The following is a 24,149-nucleotide window of genomic DNA, read 5'->3' on the forward strand; positions in this document are numbered from 1 at the left end:
CAATTCAGTGTTACCATGCTGACCACAACATCCTTGGGCTCGCACCTGAGTTGTCTGAGAACTGAGGCTCATCCCAGGTTGCAGCATGCTCCTTCTCCGAGACCTGCATCGGAGGTGGGGATCTGCACCAGTCTATGCTAGGCGGTTCCACGTCTAAAAGACAGGAAAGCAGAGAAAGAAGTCACAACTGATATTCAAAAATGACAAGGAGGTTTGCATAAGAGAACTGAAGTTTACTTGTGCTGGCAGAGAGCCTTGGCCTTGTTAGCACAAGGCTGGCCCTGGAGCTCCTTTGACAATGAGAGTTTGTTATCCCTCGTCTCAAGGCAGGAGAGAGAGCTGGTTCTTGCTATACTTCCCTCTGCCTGTTGAAGAAGAAATGCTAGGTGTCTAAAATCACCCTATGCACAGTGGTGTCAAAGGCAATTCTAGATGCGGCCAGGAAGTGAAGAGAACCTTCCCAGAGAAGTGGAAGGAGTGAAATGACCAAATCTCAGAGTACTCAAATAAAGGGACTCATCTGAGGTCACTAAGCTAGAAAATTGCAACCGCAGGCATCCAGACCAGGGTGTTTCTTTACATGATATATGAAAACACACACTCTGAAATTAAATGAGCTGTATCCGTGAGAATGTAGAGATTTCTGTTTTACACTACGTCTTATGAATAAATTCCATTTTCTCTTTTCCTCATGCTTGTCATTTCATTGGTCTAGCACCTTTGGTTTGGCTCCTTTTCTAGACTGTAAACTCTGGGGACCAGTGACGAAGTCTCTCTTGCTCACAGTTAGGTTTCCACTGCATAGCATAGCACCTGGCCTGTCACACAGGCTCAGAAAAACTTGCTGCACAAAGAAAAAAGTGAAAAAAAAATGCTCAGTGGAGGTCTGTGCGCTTGAAGAGTGACTCAGTCGAGTCCATTTACAGTTTAACTGAAGAATCTGGTGGTATTTACTATTTTCCCAAAGACATTGCAAATCGGTTCTTTCCAAGATTTTCTACACTCATCTGATTCTAGACGAATATTTTAAAGGCGAACTGCAGGTACGAGAGGGTGCTAAGACTCAGTCAAATACTGTCAAAAGAATGGGAGGTACCAGCGGAGGCGTGGTGTCCAAAGGAGAGAGAGAAAGCCTATTTCAAAGCAAGTGAGGCAGTATTCCCTGGAAAGCTAAGCCAAAGCATTCCTGCCTCCTCTCATTTATCAATAAGACACCCACACCCTGTCATCTGAGGAAACAAGAAAATGCAGGCTTTAGAATATTTTCTGTCTCTTATCTTTCTCTCTCTCTCTTCCCTCCCTCTCTCCTCGTCTCCCTTTCTCTCACCTTCTCCCGCTCCCTCGTCTTTCCCAGGTCACCTCTCTCTTTCACACTTTGAAAACTCAGCTAGTGTCTAGTCAGACGCTTGAGTACATATTTTACATTTCACTGTGCTGACTCTTCATGGCAAAACATTGAAACTTGGCAAATGCTTGAACCACAATGCCATGTTTAAGATCATAGCACCACAAAAAATGAATCCAGCATCTTTTACATATGACTGGCCAAGTTCATGCTTAAAACAAGTGAGAAAGCATTTAAAATACCTAAGCACTCTGAAATGTAGTAGACGGATTTTTACTTGAGTCTCTTTCTATGCACTTCTACCAAAACCTATCATTTCTAGGGTCAGGAGCCGGTCTGATTATACATTAGTTATTTCAAGAAGTTATGTAAAATTCTTAACATAAAATGAACTTGTTGTGTTGAAATTTTAAACAAACAGATTAAAATATATGAGGTGAATATTGCTAAATGTCAGTATGTTTACACAGAACTTAATGTGAGTTGGGCACTAGTTCGAGTGGTTTATATATTTTAACTAACTAAAAAGCCTTACAATAACCCTATACTCGACTTTTGGATGAAGCAGATTGGGTTCAGAGTCTGTGCTCTTGACCACTACAGGCTGCTACGTATCCTATTTCTCCACATATTACTTCTTGGTGGTGGGTACCTGGTATCTGTTGAATATCTACTGAATTGATTGAAAGTACAAAGAGCAATTGGAAGACTAAGAAATAAACCAGCACCCCATCCAAAATTAGACTGATCTACAGCAGTGGTTGTGAGGGTGAAGAGACTAGGGCAGATTTCCGAAACAATATGTAGATGAAACCAGAAGAACTTGAGAAATAATTGAGTGTTGGTGATGGAAGGAGAGGAGTCAGGGATGACTTCCAGATTTTTGCATGGTAGGTAGGCGGTTGGTTGTGCCATTCTGAGCTAAGAAATATACTAGGTTTGGGTGAGTCTGAAATGCCTCTAAGACATTTACCTGGGAATGTTGAATAGGCAGTTCTATATATTGCTTTGAATTTCAGAAAATAGATCTAAGCTTCAGATTGAATTCTGGAAGTTGTCAGTTAACAAAATCACCAGAAAAACTAGAGAGAGAGAGAGAGAGAGAGAGAGAGAGAGAGAGAGAAAAGAAGGCTAAGGCTGGAACCTTGGGGATGATCCACATTTGAGAGCCGGTCTGAGGAAGAGAAGCCATGTAGGAAAGAGAGAAAGAAGGAGAAATGAGAAAAACAGGTTGTGGAACCAAGACAGATTGCTGTCAGATAAGCTGGGGAAGGAGACAGTTTCGATAAGGAGAGTGTGGTTAATAAAATCTAAGGTGATAAAATCTAAGGAAAGATTATGTAATATAAGAATGAAAAAGTGTGCAGTAGAAATAACTCTAGAGACCAGTGATGCCCCTGATGAAAGTAGTTTGTACGTGAGTGAAGGGGACGAGAGTCACTTGAGTGACTTTGAATATAAATGGCTGTGGAGACAAAACAGATGACAATTACTGGGAACTTTTCCAAAGGCTCATATTGGAAGAAATCAAAGAGAGGCAGCAATGGTTAAAGAGGATGTAGGTTTCAAAGAGGGAGTGGCATGGGCAGGTTTCAAAGCCAGCCGGGAGAAACGGGGGGAGGGAGTTGTTGAAGATAAAGGAGAAGCCAAGCCCTTGGACTACTGGATTATTTTCGCAATCCTACTCAAGCAATTTTGTGACTTACCGACAACCTTGACGTGGAAAGTGCAGCTGGCTTGGTTGCTGGATAGGTCAACGGCTGTATAGGTGATGGCAACATCTCCAATTGGGAAGAGGTAAGGTGGGGTGAAAGCCGGATGAACATGGATGGATACCTTTTAGAGATAAATAAATATTTTGAAAGTTAAGGTTAATACTGACAGTGTATTTACTCTTCTTATATTTAAATATTATTAGGGAAAATAAAATTTTAAATGGCACAATCAATATTTCATATATATAGTGAAACGGAAAAAAAAATCAGACACAGCCTTTTAGTATGTTTCTTTCCAGACTACTATTTACATAGTTTGTGCAGCTGACGTACACATGGAATATTATTCTTTGTTTTTTAAACATAATATCTTAAAACACTCTTTATTCTGTTATGTAGTCTTTAGAATTCAAGATTAAATGTCTCTGTAATTTTCTATAGAATAAATATATGGTAATTTAAAAAAATCTATTGAAGGACATTTAAATTGGTCCCAAATTTTACTATACCAAACAATACTGGGGTGAACAGTTTTGAACAGGTAATTCTAAAATATTTTTATTATGTCTTTATAATACATTTCCAGAACAGAATTATTAACCAGAAGTCATTAACAATGTAATGATAGATAATACAAAATTCCTTTCCCAAGACACAGTAGTAATTTGCATTCCCATTTGTCAGTATTTGAGAGTCAATGTGAAAGTTCCCACTCTAAGTTCTCTGACCTATATTAAATACCATTACTTTTTGGTAACTCAAAAATATGACACCAGGTTGTTGTTTTAATTCACAGTTTCTTAATGCCTTATACCGAGATTAAAATCTCACATGTTTGCATGATATGGAAATATGGACATATTCATTCCTTTTTTTTTAAGTTTATTTATTTTGAGAGATCACGACCTGAGCCAAAATGAAGACTGGGATGCTTAACCTACTAAGACACCGAGGCACCCCTGTTCTTTTCTTTTTGAGTGATATGCTTGCCTTCTTAGTCCCTTTGAAAATTATGTTATAAGATAACATAACATGAACATGTTAGGTAATACATATTCTTCACTTTTGACACTTTCGAAGCATTTTTTTTCAAGTTTGCTATTTGTCTTTTAATTTAGAAAATTTTAAAAATGCAAATTTAGAAATACTTTTGTAGTCAAATACCCTGGTCTTTTCAATTGCAGTGTTAAAAATATTTCAACACACAGGTGCTACATTTAGTGTGACTTCTCATTAGATCCTGAAATGTGTCCCTGTGCTCTTCTTAGAGCTTGATGACAATCATGATGAAGGTAACAACAATGCATGCATGTTTTCATGGGTCCTTTAGTGAAAAGTAAAAACCACACATGACGGACTGATTGTTCAACACTTATATCACCTACTAGATGTCACATTTGCGCTTTTGAATTCACATGTAAAAGTTACCTTGTCTTTAGTTACCTAAAATATCATAGGATCTCATTTAACGCAGACTCCAAGGAAACAAAAAAGCAAATGCATAGATACAGATAAGAGATGGTGGTTGTCAGAGGAGGGGATGGGGGTAGGGGTGGGGGTGGTGAAATGGGCAAAGGGGATCAAAAGGTACAAACTTCCATTTATAAAATAAATAAATCTGCTGGATGTGTGATGGGTTTTAAGGAGGGCACTTGTGCCTGGGTGGCTCAGTTGGTTAAGCATCTGACTTCAGCTCAGATCATGAACTCACGGTTCCTGAGTTCGAGCCCTGCTTCGGGTGAGCTTGAGCTCTGCTTTGGGTGAGCCCTGCTTCTTTCTCTCCCTCTCTCTCTCTCTGCCCCTCGTAGGTTTTTTTCTCTCTGTCTCTCTCTCCCTCTCTCTCTCTCCCCCTCTCTTTCTGCCCTTTGCTCACTTGCGCCCTCTCTTGCACCAAAAAAAAAAAAAAAAGGAAAGAAAAAGGAGGTCTCTTGTTATGATGAGCACTGGGTGTTGTATATAATTGATGAATCACTAAATTCTACTCCTGAAACCAATACTGCACTCAGTAAATAACATAAAGTAAACAAAAATAAAAAAAATAGGGGTGTCTGGGTGGCTCAGTTGGTTAAGCATCCGACTCTTGACTTCAGCTCACAATTTGTGGGTTCGAGCCCTGCATCAGGCTCTGTGCTGACAGTGCAGAGCCTGCTTGGGATTCTCTGTCTCCCTCTCTCTCTGCCTCTCTCAAAAATAAATAAATAAACATTTAGAAAAAATAAAACATTAAAAAAATACCCTCCCCCCACACAAAAAAAGAAGCTGGTTTTACACAACACACACACACACACACATACACACATGCTCTCTCTCTCAATCAATCAATCCTGAGAATGTAACCCATAGTTAATTTTTTTAAGTGACCTTGATTATAAGTATATTTAACACAACTATCAGAACAGTTTTGTGTGTGTGTTGTGGGCCCCACCCCAGTATATCCTGTCTGCCATGATTTGTACATATTTATATGCAGCTGTGAAAACAATGTACCATAAAAGTATCTTCATCTATGTGAATACTAACAGTACAGGTTCAAGGGGAGTTAAATCATAAATTTATTTCTTTTCCAACATCTGATGGATAATTATCTCAAGCTACTGTACATATAATATTAAAATATTGTATTCTGAGTAAAATACTGTGTTAGAAAATGCTGAATTAAAAACACTGAAATCTCCTTCAGCTTGGCCAATATGCAGTCGTTTGGGGCTCATATTTTAAAAGATATGTTCATAAATAGGAATTAAGATCGTTTCCATATCTTCTTTTTCTTAAAAGATCACTGGAGCCTAATAAGAGGCAAAGAATTTTTAGTCCAGTAATCTTAGTGGATATACAATACAACAAGTCCACGGAATAAAAGTTTCCGTTTTAGAGATTTTTTTCTGATTTCTAGTTAAAAATTCAAGGTGAATCATTCTTTTATCCAATGAGGCATTAATATTTATGAGTAGAGTTTATACAGAAAGTACTATCCTGAGGGTATTAGTAACTCTTCAATATCGCACATATTTGCAGCGCATTCAGAATCCACTTGAAAAGGATGCAAATATTTGCACAAACCTTACCTTTTCCCCAGAGTTGTCGTTAGCTGTGGGGATTTGCCAAGTGATATTGGCGGAGTCTTGCTGTTCCTGGGTCTTCGCCTCTATGTCCTTGGGACAGCTGATCTGAGGGGCCTCCACATCTGACTCAGAAAATGCACAAATCGATATATAGATTGATATGTAATTCTAAGTCATTTAGGAAAGAGGCAAAAATATATGAATACTCTGTGACTCATGTTTTTGTTTATTTATTTTGAGAGAGGAGAGAACGCCAGTGGGGACGGGGCAAAGAGAGAGAGAGGGCGAGAGAAACCCAAGCAGGCTCCGTACGGTCAGCATAGAGTAGCCCCAATTGTCTAGCCCCAATGCGGGGCTAGATCGCATGACCCATGCGATCGTGACCTTAGCCAAAACCAAGAGTCAGTGGCTCAAGTGACTGAGCCCTCCAGGCACTCGTGACTCATTTTTTACACCGCAATTCCAGATTAATTTGGAATGTACAACTGCCTTCAGCATGGCTTACGAGGCCCTTCCTGAAGTGGAACCTGCTGACCTCTTAGCTTCATCTCTTACGGTTCCCCTACTGGAACTCACTCTCCATGCTCGATAGTCTCATTCCCATGGAAACCCCGTGGTCTTTCCTGCACCTGAGCCTTTGCCCGTGTTCTTCTCTGTGCCTGAGTCAGTGCCCTCTTCCTGTTTTACTTAAGATAACTCCTATTTGTCTTTTAGTTCACAGATTAGACACAATCTCCTCAGGAAGTGCTCCCTCCAAAGGGGCCCCCACAGCCTTCTGTCCTTCCTGACCAGACAACTTGCCATCAGGAAACTGAGTTTCTCCTCCAACAGAATTCAAATTCTTTGAAGGCTAGGGTATCTCTTGTCCCATTGTGTTACATAGTGCCTGGCACACACTAGAAGCCTGATAGATACTTTTTGAATGAAATAAAGAAACAATCAAAAAAACCTGGGGCGCCTGGGTGGCTCATTCGGTTAAGCGTCCACTGTGGCTCAGGTCACGATCTTGCGGTTCGTGAGTTCGAGCCCTGCGTCGGACTCTGTGCTAACAGCCCAGGGCCTGCTTCTGATTCTGTGTCTCCCTCTCTGCCCCTCCCCTGCTTGCATTCTGTCTGTCTGTCTGTCTCTGTCTCTCTCTCTCTTTCAAGTATAAATAAATATTTTAAAAATTAACAAAAAAGAAACAAACAAAAACTAAATGTTGACTGTGGCAGGAAAGAACCACGCTTGAAAACAAGGCTGTCAAGTAGAATTAATTAGCGGTGCTAACATGTACTGTCAAAACAAGAAATTAAAGCCAGTGTTATTTTTTGCAGTGTGAAACTCTATGGTACAAATACTGAGTTAGAGCTGGTAACATAAACATAATCCACATCAGTCACTGTAGAGCTAAATTCTGAATATATAATATAAAAAATCCCTTATTTTATGTTATGTTAAATTAGGTCTTCTGTAACTTGCAGGTGAATATATCCGAGGTGATACAATCTGTGTCTCTTCTTGTTTCTTTGAAACTTCATACAATTTATATTTTCTTTTTTTCCTGGAGGGAGCTTATCCTTGGACACTTTTTCCCCACAAATATGCATTAACATATTGACTCTGAAAATCTAAAAGAGTAGCTGACTTTTATTCATACTTGACTAATACTTTAACTGGATTTGGGATTGAAAGTTTATATCCATTTTCTTTCTGTATTCTTTGGACACTGCTGTATTTCCTTCTGGCATTTATAGCTGGAAATGAGAAGTATAATGTAAGTCTGGTTCTTGCTTCTTCTGTGCAATTTCTCTTTTCTCTCTGGAAACTCATTTAAGACTTTCTCGCTTATTTTTGTGCCAATACCATACTGTCTTGATAATTACAGCTTTGTAGCAGAGGCTAAAGTCTGGGATTGTGATGCCTCCTGCTTTGGTCTTCTTCACTACCACTTTGGCTATTCGGGGTCTTTTGTGGTTCCATACAAATTTTAGGATTGCTTGTTCTAGCTTCGAGAAGAATGCTGGTGCAATTTTGATTGGGATTGCATAGAATGTGTTTGTAGATTGCTTTGGGTAGTATTGACATTTTGACAATATTTATTCTTCCAACCCATGAGCACGGAATGTTTTTCCATTTCTTTATATCTTCTTCAATTTCCCTTATAAGCTTTCTATAGTTTTAAGCATACAGATCTTGTACATCTTTGGTTAGATTTATTCCTAGGTATTTTATGCTTCTTGGTGCAATTGTGAATGGGATCAGTTTCTTTATTTGTCTTTCTGTTGCTTCATTATTAGTGTATAAGAATGCAACTGATTTCTGTACATTGATTTTGTATCCTGCGACTTTGCTGAATTCATGTATCAGTTCTAGCAGACTTTTGGTGGAGCCTATCGGATTTTCCATGTATAATATCATGTCATCTGCAAAAAATGAAAGCTTGACTTCATCTTTGCCAATTTTGATGCCTTTGATTTCCTTTTGTTGTCTCATTGCTAATGCTAGCACTTCCAACACTATGTTAAACAACAGCGGTGAGAGTGGACATCCCTGTCGTGTTCCTGATATCAGGGGGAAAGCTCTCAGTTTTTCCCCATTGAGGATGATATTAGCTGTGGGCTTTTCATAAATGGCTTTTATGATGTGTAAGTATGTTCCTTCTATCTTGACTTTCTCGAGGGTTTTTATTAAGAAAGATGCTGAATTTTGTCAAATGCTTTTTCTGCATAGATTGACAGGATCACATGGTTCTTATCTTTTCTTTTATTAATGTGATGTATCACATTGATTGGTTTGCGAGTACTGAACCAGCTGTGCAGCCCAGGAATGAATCCCACTTGATCATGGTGAATAATTCTCTTTATATGCTGTTGAATTCGATTTGCTAGTATCTTATTAAGAATTTTTGCATACACATATATCAGGGATATTGGCCTGTAGTTCTCTTTTTTTGCTGGGTCTCTGTCTGGTTTAGGAATCAAAGTAATGCTGGCTTCATAGAATGAGTCTGGAAGTTTTCCTTCCCTTTCTATTTTTTGGAACAGCTTGAGAAAGATAGGTATTACCTCTGCTTTAAATGTCTGGCAGAATTTCCCAGGGAAGCCACTGGTCCTGGACTCGTATTTGTTGGGAGATGTTTGATAACTGATTCAATTTCTTCACCAGTTATGGGTCTGTTCAAATTTTCTATTTCTTCCCATTTGAGTTTTGGAAGCGTGTGGGTGTTTAGGAATTTGTCCATTTCTTCCAGGTTGTCCAGTTTGTTGGCATATAATTTTTCATAGTATTCCCTGATAATTGCTTATATTTATGAGGGATTGGTTGTAATAATTCCATTTTCATTCATGATTTTATCTATTTGGGTCCAACGGAATAGAACAGAGACTCCAAATTGGACCCACAAATGTATGGCCAACTAATCTTTGACAAATCAGGAAAGAATATCCAATGGAAAAAAGACAGTCTCTTTAACAAATGCTGCTGGGAGAGCTGGACAGTAAGAATGAAGGACAGAAGAATGAAACTAGACCACTTTCTTACACCATTCACAAAAATAAACTCAAAATGGATGAAGGACCTGAATGTGAGACAGGAAGCCATCAAAACCCTAGAGGAGAAAGCAGGGAAAAACCTCTCTGACCTCAGCCGCAGCATTTTCTTACCTGACACATCTCCAAAGGCAAGGGAATTAAAAGCAAAAATGAACTACTGGGACCTCCTCAAGATAAAAACCTTCTGCACTGTAAAGGAAACAATCAATAAAACGAAAAGGCAACCAACGGAATGGGAAAAGATATTTGCAAATGACATATCAGACAAAGGGCTGGTATCCAAAATCTATAAAGAACTCACCAAACTCCACACCCAAAAAACAAATAGTCCAGTGAAGAAATGGGAAGAAGACATGAATAGACACTTCTCTAAAGAAGACATCCAGATGGCCAACAGGCACATGAAAAGATGCTCAATGTCACTCTTCATCAGGGAAATACAAATCAAAACCACACTGAGATATCACCTCACGCCAGTCACAGTGGCTAAAATGAACAAATCAGGAGACTATAGATGCTGGAAAGGATGTGGAGAAACAGAAACCCTCTTGCACTGTTGGTGGGAATGCAAACTTGTAGAGCCACTCTGGAAAACAATGTGGAGGTTCCTCAAAAAATTAAAAATAGATCTACCTTATGACCCTGCAATAGCACCTCTAGGAATTTACCCAAGGGATACAGGAGTACTGATGCATAGGGGCACTTGTACCCCAATGTTTACAGCAGCACTCTCAACAATAGCCAAATTATGGAAAAAGCCTAAAGGTCCATCAACTGACAAATGGATAAAGAAGATGTGGTTTATATACACAATGGAATACTACGTGGCAATGAAAAGGAATGAAATCTGGCCATTTGTAGCAACGTGGATGGAACTGGAGAGTGTTCATCACTTATGCTAAGTGAAATAAGTCAGGCATAGAAAGACAGGTACCATATTTTTTTACTCAAATGTGGATCCTGAGAAACTTAACAGAAGACCACGGGGGAGGAGAAGGGGGGAAAAGTTACAGAGAGAAAAGGAGGCAAATCATAAGAGACTCTTAAATACTGAGAACAAAGTGAGGGTTGATAGGGGGTGAGGGGGAGGGGAAAGTGGGTGATGGGCATTGAGGAGGGCACCTGCTGGGATGAGCACTGGGTGTTGTATGGAAACCAATTTGACAATAAATTATACATATATACATATATATATCTACTTTATATGTATATTATATCTATACATATGTATGTATATATGTGTGTCCATATATATATATGTGCGTATATATATATACACACATATATATGTGTGTGTGTGTATGTGTGTGTGTATATATATATATATACATATATATATATATATATGTATATATATATATATATAACTTTCTTGTTAAACTCTGGAACTCAGAAATTTCACCAGTAGTGAAAATATGCTGCCGTCCTGGGCTATGATTGATCTCAAGTTTAGCCCAGAGAAACTTCCTTCTCCTGGTAGGAAAGTTTTTCTCCTCCATCTACTCTTCTCTCTGCTTCTGGAACTCGTTAGTAAATGGATACTGGCTTTTTAAAAATCTATCACTGGTATCTCTTAACTTCCATCTTTTTACTTTGATCCATTGGGCTATTCAAGTTCGTTGTGTATTATTTCTCCGTTCTGAGGGAACTCTCAGTTTGGTTCTTCAAATCGCTAATACTGTTTTCAACAATATCCACTCCACTTTATTTATCCTTCTCTTAGAAATATTTATGATGTTTTTACTTCTAAGAACTCTTTCTTGTTTTTAAAACCCCCTTTTATGTAGCAGGCTACTCTTGCTGCCAGTCAGATGGCAATATTCTCCTATGAAAGTAATGGGATGCTCATGTCTCTTTAATTTTTTATTTTTTTTAACTCATGTCTCTTTAAACTGATTTAGTCCTGCATTATATGGGCCATTAAAATTCCTCAAAGATCTCCATCTCCTGATGGGAAACTTACCTGATTTCCAGCTTGAACATTATCCTTATTTTTCTATTTCTTCTGTCATTGCCTGGCATATTATAATCGGATTCTGTAAATCCATCATTTTGAAACAGAAACCCTCATAGATCATATTAGGATAATACCCACCAATGTATCATGGGTTTGCAGCAAAAGCTGCAACGAGGCACAGCCCCGCACTGTACCAGTATATCATTATACAGGAATCTGGTTTCAGCCCGATGGATGAATGATGGGACCTACCTTTACAAACAGCTGTCTGAACTCTGGCACTCCACTTTCCAGAGGTGGTACATCTCACTTCTTCTCTGACGCCTGATAAAATGAATCCTCTGCGGCAACTCAGTTGACAAATCGTCCCAGGTCTGGCAGGCTGCTTGCCACAGCTGGCCGGGAAGATGATGACACCTTTGGGCTTCTGAAACGTGGGGCAGTGGCGCTCTATTGTAGGGAAACGAAAGAGTGTTACTTGCATTTCCACAAATTTCAAGAAAAATACAATTGTGCTGCCTTGGAACTGATGTAAGTCACTAAACGGTATCTGTTGATGACACTGAACCTATGATAGATTGTAAACAACGCTAAGCTGTTCTCTCTCTGGTTATCTCATGTTATTTTGCCAGTGCATCAACACCTTGAAAAACTTCTTATATTTTAATTAATGCCAACTGTGACTGTTATCACTTTCAGTTTGTGGAACATTTAAGGTTCTGAAGTATGAAAGAGTAAACAGAGTTCCGTGTTCATGGATTAAGCAAAATATTCAGCAGTCTCCATTTTATGAGTTTTTATTGGTTCCATCTTTATTTAAGTGGGCACATTAGGAGAAAAGTTTTTATTCCCTCCCTCCAATCACTGTGTCATAATCGGGGCCCTGATCCTAATGTTATCTTTGGAATCAATGAAGAATAACAAATGAAGGGGGCAGAATGCAAACAAAATGGAAAACCAAGACTAAGACCTAATGTAGGGTGTGTGTGTGTGTGTGTGTATGTGTGTGTGTGTGTGTGTGTGTGTGCCTGCCCATATGCACATTTATTTGTTGTAGGGACGATTCTCCCGGCAGCAGTGCTAACATCTTTAGTTTGCATCTCCCATGTAATAATCGCTAACATGTATGTACTATGTGCTGGTCATTGTTCTAAGTGCTTTACAAGCATCGACTCATTCAATCCTATGCACTAAGGGGTATTGTTACCATTCCCATTTACAAACAAGAGTCCCAAGGCACAACTATGGGGAAGTTACCCACAGTCTACATTCTTGAGGTCACCCCGCAGCTAAGTGGCAGACTCTCTGTGCCCCTAAACACTTCACCACCAGGCCTCCTCCCTGAAATTTCTTTTAACCGTCTGTGCCAGCAAATGCAATTGTTCCTGAGAAATTGGTTTCTTCCTTTTATTTTCGCCCAGTATGTGCCAAATGACTGCCCAGCCTTGCTGTTCGGCTGTGATGAAGAGCAAAACACAGAGCCGAATTTGCGGTTCAAATGTAATGACTACGTGGGGCTCAATATCCCTTATTTATGGATGGCTCTTCATAAATTAAGAAAATTATTCTTTTGGTTGTGATAATTGTGGGAGATTTTGTTCCCTATTAATATTCTCTTTTTTATTGTTTGCTTACGGTATTTGGGGTAAACATGTCTTTAATTATTTATATAGTCTAATCTGCTGATTTTATGTCTGCTGCTTTTATACTTAAGTCCTGAAATTGGCTAACGCTCACCTATTTTAACTATACTGCCTTCTAATTTTTAACGGTTTTATTTTTTTCTTTATATTTTAATATCTATGAAGAATTAATGTCAGTGTCTCATATGAATTAAAGACATACGAGAAATTCATTTTGTTTCATTTGTTTTTCCCAAAGAGCCAGCCAATTTTTCTATATTATAAATTGAATAAATCTTTTATTCGCAACTGACCTGCGATGCTTCCTTAGTAATACATGAAACTCGTAAGTTTCAGGATCTATTCAATCATCTTGATCTATATGGCAGTACTTGCAAAACTCTTCATTTTTGTATTTTCAGTATATATTTTAAAACCCTGTAGGAGCTACTTTCTCTTTACTATTCTTTATTACTCTTCCCTTTTCAATCTTATTTTCGTGATTCTTGCCTACATATTCTCCCAGATAAGCTCTAGAATCACTTCCTAATTCCAAAAGAGGGTCAAAAAGAAAAGCTTTGTTGGGATATTAAGTGAGATTGCCTTTTACCTATACATATATTTAGAGAGAACTTTCATTTTGATACAATTTTATTAAAATATTAAGGTATGTTTTTTGCTTCTCAGTAACATTTTCTAGTTTGTGCGACACAGGTTCCATGCACTGCCGTTTAAGATTATTCTTACATATTTTATATTTTCCACAAATCTTTTGAATGTGATTTTTTACTATATATTCTGCTTATCACTGTATATGGAAAAGTTCTTTATTTGGTATTCTTATGACTTTAGTGAACTCTCAACTCTCTTAGATTTATTCAATTTTAAGACATGTAATTACAAATGATGATGGTTTTAAATCCCCAAAGCTCTAATCTTAAGATTTATTACAAGTGCTCCAGCTTTGAGAACAATACTAAACAATGGATGATTCTGAGCCAGCACCCTTTTCTCTTCCCAGATTTAATAAGACTGCCTATATTGTTCCATAAGTGGCTGGGGGTTTAAGGACATCTTTTTTATTATGTCAGTTATCAACAAGAGTTCCTCAGAATTGTATTGAAAATGTGATTTAAACGATGATGAATGGCATTTTTATCTTCTGCCAAGCAGCCATGTGAATTTTTCCTATTTGTTATGGTGAAGTAATTTATTATGTTGATAGATTATATCTTATTTTAAGCCCTTCTGCATTCCTGGGATAAACCCTACTTGTTTGACAGGCTATTCTTTCAGATATGGATTGGTAGCATATTTGTTGTCATAGTTTATTATCTGTTTTTTGGTAATAGCTATCGGGTTGCCAACAAAATAACATTATTTTATTTGTTAATATAACCTGTTTAGGTTCCGATTACTTGGGCCAAATTATACAGCACAGAGTTACTGTTTCTGAAAAATCTGGAAGAGTTTCATTGGTCCCTCAGTCATTTTTGGAGAATTAAAACTCTGATAACATTTTCCACTTATGACTAATTATACACTTGCATTTCTACTTTTTCTTGATTCATTTAAAAACTTTCATTTTCATAGAAAATCATACATAAAATATCAACGATTTTTATTTTACGTGCACATATTTATGTATGATGTTTTATTATTCTTTGAAAAAACCTCTGGCCTCTTATATTCTTTGTTAGAGCTTCTTAGAATAATTTTACTTTTGCATTTTTCTTACTTATACTTTAAAAATCCATTATTTTATTCAAAGATTTCCCTCTTACTCACTCTATGGCATCCCATCTCCCTTTATAGCTCATTTTCCTTAAACATTAGTATGTATTTCTTTCAACTTCCGTTGCAATCTTTCTTTTCCTAACTTTTGAATTTAATGTTTAATTGTTTCCACTTCCCTGATTAACAATGAAAGGATTTATAACTATAAAATTACATCAGTGTGTAATTTAGCCCATATCTCGTAACTCTGGTTTTAGAAATTTCTCATTTTTTATTTTCTAAAAACTGTATTTTTAAATTTCTCCTTTATCCATTTAATTCACTTCCTTTATGACTCTTGGTATTGGAGTCTATACACTTTTGTGTTTTTGTCTAGTTTCATACTTTAGAAATGTTAAGGACAATCATTAATAACATTGACGTGGTTGTGTGTGTTTCAAGTAACCTTTCTTTTTCACTGTTTGCCTTTTAGTGATGTAAAGAATTCATTTGAAGAGTTACTGTTTAATATTTAAATCTTTATGTACTTAAATATTTATGTATTCAAATCTATTCTTTTTTCCTTTTATTCTTAGGAAATTCTTCTCCATTAAAAATTCAGATTGTCTTTTATTCTTAGAAAGTTCCCCTTCATAAAAATCTGTACCTTTTCTTACATTTCACCCCTTAACTTGCCCAATTTAACTAATTAACTTAATTTAGTGATTTTTTTTGTGGGTGTGTAGTGAGAGTCAAGACTAATTTTTAGATAAACTTTTTCCCCATTGATTTCTGAAATTTCCTTTACCAAGTGCTATATTCTTCTATAAACTAATGTTTGTTTCTGTACCATATTTAGTCATGTGTAGCTCCATTGTTCTGTGCATCCTTGCACCATTAATGTGCTATTTTAATTACTGTAGGTGCACAATCTGTTTTATGATGGTGAGAATAAGTTCTCCCTCATTTTACCTCATGTTCAAAATTTTTGTTTTGTACCTGTCTATTCTTCAACACACATCCTATTCATTTATATCAATTTTTTAAAAATCAGAATTATCACAGTAATTACGGTTGTTGTCAGAATTTGGAGGCTACAGTGAGTGGTTCTCCAATAAACTGTAAAAAGGGAAGCAATCTCCCTTCGATGGTTACATAAATCACCAAGATTTGCATATGCTTTAAATCATTACAGAAATGCACACAATGATTTTTACAAGAACTGAGAATAGGAAAACCTTATTAGATGCATTTTTTTTAAGTTTTATTCTATTTACTTTTGAGAGACAGAGAGAGCACACAAGTCAGGGAGGGGCAGAGAGAGAGAGGGAGAGACAGGATCCCAGGCGGGCTCTGTGCTGTCAGTGCAGAGCCCAACTCTGAGCTTGACCTCACCAACCCTAAGATCATAACCTAAGCGGAAATGCAGAGTCTGATGCTTAAGTGACTGAGCCACCCAGGCACCCCAGTATTACTATTTTTAAAAAAAGATTGGGTCCCTCAGAAGAGGAGTTGATCAGCCATGGAAGCAGGGTAAGAGGTGATTCTTGGGAGTAAACATTAGTACTTACATAGAAAATCTAGTGTAAGGAGACAACATCCCAACTAAAGAAGTTCATTGACATTTATTGTGCCATCGTAAAGGCACCTTTCTATGATGGAAGACCCATCATTTTTACCTCATTTAATTCTGTGGAATATCTGAAGGGCTATCTCCCTTTGTCTGGGTTTCATACAAACTAAGTGTATTCTTGACTTGGGTGTCCTTGCAGCTTTTGTCTACAGGGAAATACAACGTATTCCAGGCCTAACTCTTACAATATCCATAATAGTAGGCATCTCATTGCTAATGAATTGAATTTTTGCTTAATAGTGAATTTCATTTGCCCATCCAGGAGAGATTAATCTCTTCTCAGTTTGATAATATCAGTTTTTCTTAGCTTAAACAGTGAGGGCCAACTTTTGGACTGTTAAATGAATCCCCCCATACCCTGTAAGCTCAACAACCTTCCTGGTGATACCTTCATCAACCACGGATCGAGTACTAGATTATACTAGAACAAACCTGTAAATCAATTTGGAAGGAAATGACAGATTCATAGTACCTAGTTTTCCCATCTTGGGTCCTGGCATATTTCAATTTATTCCTTACATATAGTTCTTCTTTTTCCTTTTTTGGAAGTTGCTTATTTAATTATCTACCTGCCAAGCTCTGTATACTACATCTGACATTTTATAAGGATTCTCATCATCATCATCATTATCGTTATCATTTGTATTTACAGTGTATAAGGAGCAGCAAACTGGAAAGATACCTGAATTTATTCATTCTGGACCTGATTTCAGTAGTGAGATGTCACAACTCTTCGAGAAGGACAAGGCAAAAAAATCTTCTGATGAAATAGAATATTATGGTCTATCCTAAGGTTCACTGGTTCATAATTTTGTCCTTTTATCAACAAGGTAAAAGTAACTTCTGTTTAACAAAGCAGGGGAATCACACAGAATTTGGTCTTTAAAAAATCCATCCAAATTGGCCCCAGTTAAAAAAAACATCATCACCATTTCAAGCTGTAAACTTCAGTGACTCGGATAATGGGATTCTGGTGTCTTTTTATCAGTGGAGCGGAATAAAACTGCACATTCGTTTATGTACATGTATACCTGTGTCTCCGCGCATCTGCATACATGGATGTGGATTTATATTCATTATGAATCAACTTCACAGAAGTTCTAGGCCTTCACAGAAGAAAGGAGAAATCAGAGAGCAAGAGAAATAAATCACCAAACGCACCATGCCTTCCATGACTTACCCACACACCGAGGTTCTAGACCATCCCACTGGGTGTTAGCTTGACAAGTAAGCTTAGCACTTCCTTCTAGTCTGTACCCTTCATCACAGGTAACCAAACACACTGTCTTGTAGGACATTTCCTTGGTAGAACAGCTGATGCGGCCATGTTTGGGTTGGCGAAGATGGGGGCATGTTCGTACTATATAAAATGAAAAACATTGGGTCACATTTTACTAAATAAAGACAAAAATAGGAAGTTTAACAATGCCTACACGTTGTAAGCAAGAAAATAACTTTTCTTAAAATGGCAAATAGTAAATAGCACATCATTATGTTTTGAGTTAGTATGGGACAACTGAAGGCATGTGTTTCATCAAATGCATTGCCCTAGGAAGATCCCAGCACTCAACCTCCTGCCCATAAGTGGGAAACTTAACCTGTCTAAGGAGTCTGGTCCTAGATGGACGATGATACCTGTAGATTGGAGGTGGCTGACAAAGGGAGGGATCTTCAACCATCAGCTGGGCCTCAGCTGAGCTTTTCCAGGCTACATTCCAACAAAAAGAGGACGTCTTTTCCAGGACAGGGATTCAGGTTCACGATTAACTCAATTCTCAGATCTCATGGGTACATCCTGGGCTTTTAATGACCCCAGCCTCTGTAATCTTCAATTTCAGCATCCTACTCCTTGACTGTAACTCTGCTCCTTTTGGCTTTTTCACTCCTGTCTTCCAAGACACTTGCTGCAAACTCTACCTCATGATGCTAATCTTGACTTACGCGCTAACGTTGTTTTGTTTGTGTGTTTTGCTGCTTTGGCAAAGAGTGCCAGTTGTGCACCCGATAACATTCTTCCAAGTTCTATTCAGCACCAAATATGCACAGTTAGAAGGTAACAACTGCCCACCTCCATCACAATGACTGACAGCCAATGAAATATAAGCTGCAGTTGTGCGGGATGTGTGGCAAAGCTTTTTAATGGTGACCCTTTCAATTGAGAGAGTACTTTTCACCTTCCCCTCTTCCTCCTTTGTTGTCCTGAAATACGGACATGAGGGATGGTACCCCAGCATATTATCGTCTAAGTACGAGATACTACTATAGAATAACTATCAAGTACTAAGAGGGTACAGCAAAAAAAATTAAAGAAGCCTGGGTCTCTGATGATAATGGAGCTATCATACCAGCTTCTCGTCTTCTTTTAGATGCGAGAAAAGTAAACTCTTAATTGCTTTAAGACATTGTTATTTGGGTCTTTGAAATAGCAGCAGCTGTACACAATTCCTAATTTCCTGTGCCCAGCATCCATTCACTCCTCCTTTGCTACTTTCCTAGGGAAAGGTTTCTCCCCTCTTTCAGCTCATGGGATTTGTGTGTGCTCCAGCCCTGCTCAGAGGTAGAGCATGTGACTTAGGATCACATTTCCCTGGGCTCAGAAGTGAGCAGGTACAACTGGTGACATGACCCTTTTTTCTACCAACTTCAAAACCACCCTGAGAGAGTAGCCAAGGGGTATTTACTAACCCCTCAATGCCGGAAATGCCCCTGTGCCTCAGTCAGCCTCAACACCACCAGCAGAAGTCCCACGGGGTGTCCAGAGACATATGCCTTTTCCTAGTACTGCAAATTCTAACTTGATGGCTTCAACACTACATCGGAGAAGTTACGAGAGAGTACTCATGCTGATTCTGCCTCTACAGGTCCCCAAATGGAATCTGTGCTCTGAACTCTTCTGGCAAGATTTTCCTCACTGCCCAGCCCACCAAAATCCCATAATGTGTTTTAGGGTCTCTCTCAATTAATCCCATGATGCTCTATATTTCTGCTTCTGACAATCTCATAGGAAGCCCAAGGCTCCAAAGTTATCCCTCATCTATCAGGGTCATCCTCATATATGTCTAATCCAAATCTAACTCACAAGCTCTGGCACCTGCCCTCTGAAATACACAATCAGTCTTCAATAAATCCCCTCATAACCTAAACTTCACTTGTGAACTTTTCTCTCACTTTCTTATCTTAATCAGAATCCAATGGTCTCTTATAGACAAGGCCTGGAGAAAAAGATGTCCTCTTTGTTCCTTGTGCCTTCCCAGATTATTCTCTCTTCCTCCTCCCTTCTCTGTAAAACCTTTTAGCTCCCACGAAGTGTCAAAGTGTCATATTAAATATTCAACATCTTTCTCCCCCCAACTGTCTGCTGACCTCCGGGCCACTTCTCATTCTTTGAAGATTTTATTCTGTCTCTGTCTCTATCTGTCTCTGTCTCTCTCTCTCAGACACACACACACACACACACACACACACACACACACACACACATTGATGATTTCATTGTCTGTGTAGATGATCATTCCAGTATTGTGGGGTCATATTCTTCACCTCCTTTCCTGCAATAACCAAATCCTTCACCTATTTCATTGCCTTATCCTCTAGACCTTGCCATCACCAAGATAACATCCCACCCTCTGACAACAACCTCCTGTCTTCTTGGATCACTCGCTGAAGGGCTTCAACTCCATCAGTTTCTGTACCCTACTGGGCTCTCCAATATGTTGTGTGTTCTGTAGATAAAATCATCTCTAAAGAATTTATACTCTCTCTACTTCTTTTTCTCCAGTTCCAGCTTAAACCCACTCCCTTCAGATTTCCAATCAGGGGAAGGAGGGCAAGGGAAAAGGAGAAAGGAAATGGGAGAATAAGAAGAGAGAAGACAGGGAAGAGAAGGGGAGGAGAATGTAGGTATAAGAGAAGGAGGGGAGGAGAGAAAAGGGAAAGGGGATACGAAGGACAGTGTAGAGGAGGGAGAGGAAGCTGAAAAATAGGGAGGAGAAGGTAAGGTAGGAAGAAGGGAAAGGGAAAGAAAGAGGGAGCAGGGAGGCTGTCCAGCCCCGTGGAAATTTGTCCTGTCAGACAGCATGTACATCCCTGTCATAAACAGAAATACAAAGAGGAAAAGAGGGTGCATTTCTGTTAGATATGTCAAAGGATGGTCACATAAACTCATGTGCTCACAGATAAAATCCTACAAGCATCAGGAATAGCACAAAAAAATAACCCCTACAGAAGAACAAAGTTCTACTATCAACAATAGCACTTCTGCAACACTAAAGGCCCAAAGACAACATAGCAATCTCTAAATATTTTTGAACAAAATCATTTGGGACTCAGAATGTTTTGGAGGACTCTGGGTAGGGTGCATTTTTCTTTCTTCCACATTTCTGTATTTGCCAGTTTTTCATATGAAGCATATATTTATGATGAAAGCTTAACTTTATAATAATAGGAAATGAAGTTGGGGCAAAACATTCAGTGCATATTCAACTGAAGTCACCGCTTGGCAGGATCTATTCTGAAGGAACCCATTTAAATGATATTAGTCGGCATAGCATAAATATTGGGTGCATTAAATATATATTTAGGATTGATCATTCTTAGAGAAAAGACAAAAATCAAATTAGGAGTTAAACCATAAGCCTTTGCCTTTCAATCCCTGAGATGGCTTGGATCGAAATCAACTACTAATGACAAATGAGTAGACACATTTTGCCTTCCACATCTTGATTTTTATTGAATGTGTCCATCATGTAAGTAGAATCCTTGCTGAGTGCATCAAGGGCATAGAACTATTTTGCCTTCCACAGTTTGGTTTTTACTCAGTGTGACCACCATATATAACAAAATGCCAAGTGCCACGTGGAATTAAAAGGTAAGATAAATCCCTATGATCAAAATGTATAAAATCTGGAAAGCCATATTTTAAACAACTGCTTTTAGATTTAAAACACTGATGAAATCACTCCAGCTTTCCCACTCAAAATGAAATGGATTCACAACATCTCTCAAGAGTACTGATAGTAAATTAGAGTTGGTGTTTCATACACATACAAATTATATTGCTTCTCAAATGTTGCTTTCAATAAACTTTGATTGCTCCTCTGAGAAAACAAAGCATATGCAAGGATTCCTAGTTAGCCCTTAAACATTTTATACTCCTTTTCAACCAGGAATGACCATTTATTATCATTCTTAATAGGAACATGTTTATTTATTAGTTTCAATAAATTTTTTTTTATTTCAACAAGCTGACAAATTGTGCAATAAACGTTTCTTGATTCACATTCATGTCAAAGCAACCTTAAATGCTCATTTGGTCTTTTTAGAAAATAGCAATCGTTTCAAGAATACAGTCTACTAAGGAGTAGACACTGTGAGACCTGCTCTGGTTCTGATTTTAAAGACTAATTAGATTTCCACCCATATAAATAATTCCTGTCAAGCCCAAATTGTGATAGCATCTATACTGAAAATAAAATAAATCTGATATTAAGTGTAGGATTCTTATTGTTGTGTGAGCCATTTTCTGAGGAAACCTATCGCAAAATTTAATTTACTGTGATGTTGTGGCTTAGTTATCATTAGGAAACCACAAAAAAAAAACCCTTCCTAGTTTAGAAATAAATGTATAATTCAGAGAAAATTGAACAAAAAGTATAAATGCTTTATGATGAGTACAGAGGAGGAAGAAGGCTCAAGCCTATTAAGTATTACTTAACACTATAAAACATTAATGATGCAAAATGAAATTTGCAAAAGGCTTTACATTTTAAACTGCTCTTTCATTTCTGTCTCGATTTCAGGAAGATTTGCAAGAAAGAGATGACATAACTAAAATGATTCTGTTCGTACCATTAGATTTCACCTGGAAATGTAAAATACAACTTTCTCCAGTTATCCGCCCTGAAACAGAGGTGAATCCCAATGCAGCTGTCATATTTCATTGAATGCCAGATGCCCCATTTGTGAGGCACACCATTATTTTATGTGCCACTAATAAAGAAACAGTAATATCTATGAAAGGATTTCATGCCACTGACTTTAAGGTACATCTGAGTTTTTAGAGACATTAAAATATGGGGGAAAGTGTTTTATAATTAATGAAATATGGTATATATTTTCAAAGAGCAATATCTCACGTAATTAAAGTCACAAATGATGCGCCAGAGTTAGGGAGTAGGTATCTTCATTCGGGACAGCTTTGTACACTGGTAAGTTATGTGTAGCTTTGGGAATGAAACTAAAGCGATCTTTTAATCTTTGATTAACATTGTTTTGTTTATATTGGAATGTCAACTGAAATCACATAAATAAGAACAAGAATGCTCTTTAACAATGTGAATGCATAATGGCAAGTGATGCAGTCCGACCATCAGTATATCTATTTATCAATGGACTTACCAATACATCTATTGATCAAGTTCTTGATCATTCACCAGAGGTATAAGTAAGGGTTGAGAAGAAAAGATACATTCTGTGCTCATAAAGAACTCAGTCTAGCAGAGGCGACAGACAAGCTGATTAATAAAAGTTAAGTGTGTTGGTTTGTATTATATCGAGTTGGTTAAGCTGGGAAACAAGCTGTCAGACTCCCCTTACAATAGGGCAGGCTAGGGTTGATCAGAAGAAGAACGTGCCCTGGATTTTGGAAAGCAGCCTGGACCAATGTAGCCAGACACGGTGATGGACAAATGTAGACATGTCCCACGGATCCCAGCTTGTCTTTGCTTGCCTCTATTCCATGTCCCAATTGTTGACTGTGTTGGCCTGAGGAAGCCCCAAGCTTGATGCCAGGCTCTTGGCTGTGGAACCATGGAAACCTTCTCTAAGACCTCTCAACGCATTTCTCCTTTTCAGTCCCACCCCAGCAGCAGGGCAGGCTTGGTCTCACAGACTGAGTTGGTAGAAACACCTCTGATGCTCCAACTTCTCTTCTAGATCTTCAGTTTGCCTTCAGCTCCTTCCAAAATTGCATAAGGTTCAATTCCTAAAATATATCCCTCATCCCATGACACTCGTGGTCACTGTGCCTCCTTGACTGAGCCTGACACACAGAGCACAGGCTCTAGAATGAGGGGAGAACGGATGCATGGACACACGTACAGAAGTTGAGGTCATCCCATCCAGGCTGAGAAGTCTGATGACAGCAGAGGGTTTATATAGAGAGACAAAGAGCAAATTCAGGGCCATCAGGCACTCAAAGCTGTGGTAACAACTTGTCAAAGGATGGCTTCCTGAGAGGACATGGCCATTTCTTATGGCTTTAGTGTAGGATTTGAGGCTCAGGGTGTAGACTGTGGAGGGTAAAGAGGCAGGGGTTGGACCTTACCCTGAAGGCGTCGTCTACCCGCTTTTCTCACTCTTCTTTGGAAGACCAGTAAGTGGAAAAGTTAAAATGTAATGTTTTCCACCCTCTGCCATGACGTATTTGGAAGAAGGGGTAGTGATTTTACACAGAGCTGATAACTGTTGACTTTATAGGAATATATCTAAGAGGCTTTCTACGATTAACTTTTTCAGGCATGGGATGTGGCTTTTTTACCATTTGAGACTGCATGACTGAAAATGTCT

The 24,149-nt window shown here is 38.3% G+C and overlaps 1 protein-coding gene across 1 annotated transcript in view; it reads right to left on the reverse strand.

Annotated features, from left to right (window-relative positions):
* SVEP1 (sushi, von Willebrand factor type A, EGF and pentraxin domain containing 1) overlaps positions 1–24,149 on the reverse strand; it is a 198,515-nt gene that overhangs the window by 112,216 nt on the left and 62,150 nt on the right. The window contains exons 6-10 of the mRNA XM_047099519.1: positions 17,764–17,943; positions 11,865–12,062; positions 6,126–6,244; positions 3,052–3,181; positions 46–153 (exon numbers count right to left, since the gene is read on the reverse strand). Coding sequence (XP_046955475.1) covers positions 46–153; positions 3,052–3,181; positions 6,126–6,244; positions 11,865–12,062; positions 17,764–17,943 — 735 coding nt within the window. The remainder of the gene's footprint in view (positions 1–45; positions 154–3,051; positions 3,182–6,125; positions 6,245–11,864; positions 12,063–17,763; positions 17,944–24,149) is intronic.

Source organism: Lynx rufus, unplaced genomic scaffold, assembly GCF_022079265.1.
Source record: "Lynx rufus isolate CCGP_SWC_20201006 ecotype Redwood Valley unplaced genomic scaffold, mLynRuf1.p SCAF_10, whole genome shotgun sequence".
Lineage (NCBI taxonomy): Eukaryota > Metazoa > Chordata > Mammalia > Carnivora > Felidae > Lynx > Lynx rufus.